The sequence below is a fragment of the Colletotrichum abscissum genome (genome assembly GCF_030869225.1).
Source record: "Colletotrichum abscissum strain IMI 504890 chromosome Unknown Scaffold_52.1, whole genome shotgun sequence".
NCBI lineage: Eukaryota > Fungi > Ascomycota > Sordariomycetes > Glomerellales > Glomerellaceae > Colletotrichum > Colletotrichum abscissum.
The window spans coordinates 305,675-307,576 of NW_026850454.1; the positions used below are offsets into that span (position 1 = coordinate 305,675).

At 50.3% G+C, this 1,902-nt stretch overlaps 1 protein-coding gene across 1 annotated transcript; it reads right to left on the reverse strand.

The window, feature by feature from the left end:
• Nucleotides 1-681: 681 nt before the first annotated feature.
• On the reverse strand, nt 682-1,481 carry CABS01_14308 (uncharacterized protein; the record flags this gene model as incomplete). The annotated part of the gene is made up of 2 exons (XM_060547648.1): nt 682-834; nt 906-1,481. 2 exons carry the CDS (start codon nt 1,479-1,481, stop codon nt 682-684), a joined length of 729 nt encoding a protein of 242 aa, XP_060393547.1.
• Between the last annotated feature and the right edge of the window lie 421 nt (nt 1,482-1,902).

Below are 1,902 nucleotides of genomic sequence, written 5' to 3' on the forward strand. Positions count from 1 at the left end.
GTTGAGTAGGCCCGACCGTTACGCAGCGTCGATGACCCTTCGTACCAAGGATCACTTGCGGCAACTTGAGGACTTCGCCACTGGGGTCGACTAAATGCCCACTCAAAGGCGCTCCTTACGCCTAACGGTGGATTTGGGTGGCCTTCCAAGATGTTGAGTTCAGAATCAGGATCGAGGGGCTCCATCAGCTGCTTAAAAGTTCTGTGTGGACAAAGCAAGCGTCCAAACCTTCCTTGAAGCTCTTTGAACTTGGTTTCTAGAATGATGTCGTCAAATGGCTGGTCGTCTGATACTGGCATCACGGGAAACTTCCAAGATACGGTATAGAACCTAATCAAGGACTTTGCTCCGCGATTCGTATTGAATGTCCTGATCTCTCCACGAATCGAAGGCGGCTTCATTTTCTGGATCAAAAGCCCCTCGCCAATCTCTTTGCAAACTGAGCACTCTTCCAGACACCATGAGCACTCTTCCAGACACCATCCACGTGGTGAGGGTAAATTCTTTCTCCCTCCGGAGCGAAGCCAATCGAGTGTGGCTAAATGTAAATCTCGTTCCAAGTTGACAAGGGGTACTGAGGTATGGGCACATAGCTGAATGGAACCCTCGGAAAGCCGGCAAAAACGCTGATGGCCAAGGCTTTGCCGCCACAGACTTGAGAATTGAAGTCTCGGGTGGTCCCTAGCGCAGTACGAGCAGAACAGGCTGTCCTCCAGCTTCGACAGACGCTTTTGGAAATCTGCCGACTCCCTTGATGTACGGCAAGCCTGACAGAATGCCTGCGACTTCGCAGCCCTCACCACGGACTCGTCCATCGTCAAGCCACTCGGGGAGCTTGATATATTCGAGGAATGTAGTTTGTTGAACGTACGGTCTTGATATAAGCGCCAAAAAGTCCATGATACTTGTCGCAGCATGTAGAGGTCGCTGAGCTCGGACTCGTGCATGATTTGTAGCAAAATCTCGTCCGGCAAAGCAATGAATCGGCTTTGCCGTAAGTTGGCAATGAGTTTGACTTCCCAGCTGTAAATCCTGCTGGGCAGATCTGGCATCAAAACTTCCACTCCACTCGTGCTGTAGATGGTGTTTTGGCCGGTAATTTTGCAGGTATAAGCCCCGTCCCCGGTGTCAGAATCACTGGTGATTGTTTCCCAGTCGCCGGTGTCAGAATCACTGGCGATCGTTTCCCAGTCGCCGGTGTCAGAATCGCTGATGATCGTTTCCCAGTCGCCGGTGTCAGAATCACTGGTGATCGTTTCCCAGTCCGTGTCCACGAGGCCTTCATCGCTTGTGTCTCCGTCTATGTTTTCAGATCCTGAGTCGGGTACGCATGGCATGCGCATTTCCTCTGCTGCGCTTGGTTCTCTACTGACGATCTTCTTGCCCAAATCATATAGATCCTGATTTTCTTTGATGTCCTCGTTCTTGTCAAGGCCCCGTTCCCTCCAAGCCCTGATAATAGTGCTGATTCCAAGGCACATCGTAGCGTAGCGTCAAGCGGAGTGATGATGATGGAGACAATGCTACTGTGAGAGAACTGCAGAAATGGTCCTGATAATTGTGTTAAGCATGGTCAGATCTTTGGTTCAGTTTATAGTGATTGAGCGAGACATAGCGGAGATACCAGTGGCTCATGGATAGCATCAAAAGTTTTCGCAGGAACCTAGATGGGCTCTCCACATCAAGGTGCATCTTGTGGCTTGGGTGGCGAATTTGAGTTGCGAATCTTCTCCATGGCTAGCATCTCAACTTGAGCTGTGCTCACAATATATGTTCACGAGCAAGCGATGAAGCACTATTATCTCCATAAAAAGATTTCTGGTCCTCCGGACTTCCTGACAGGAAAGTTTGCATTTCCCGCTGAGTATGGAGCAATTGCATGTGCAACAATTCGGGGGGGGG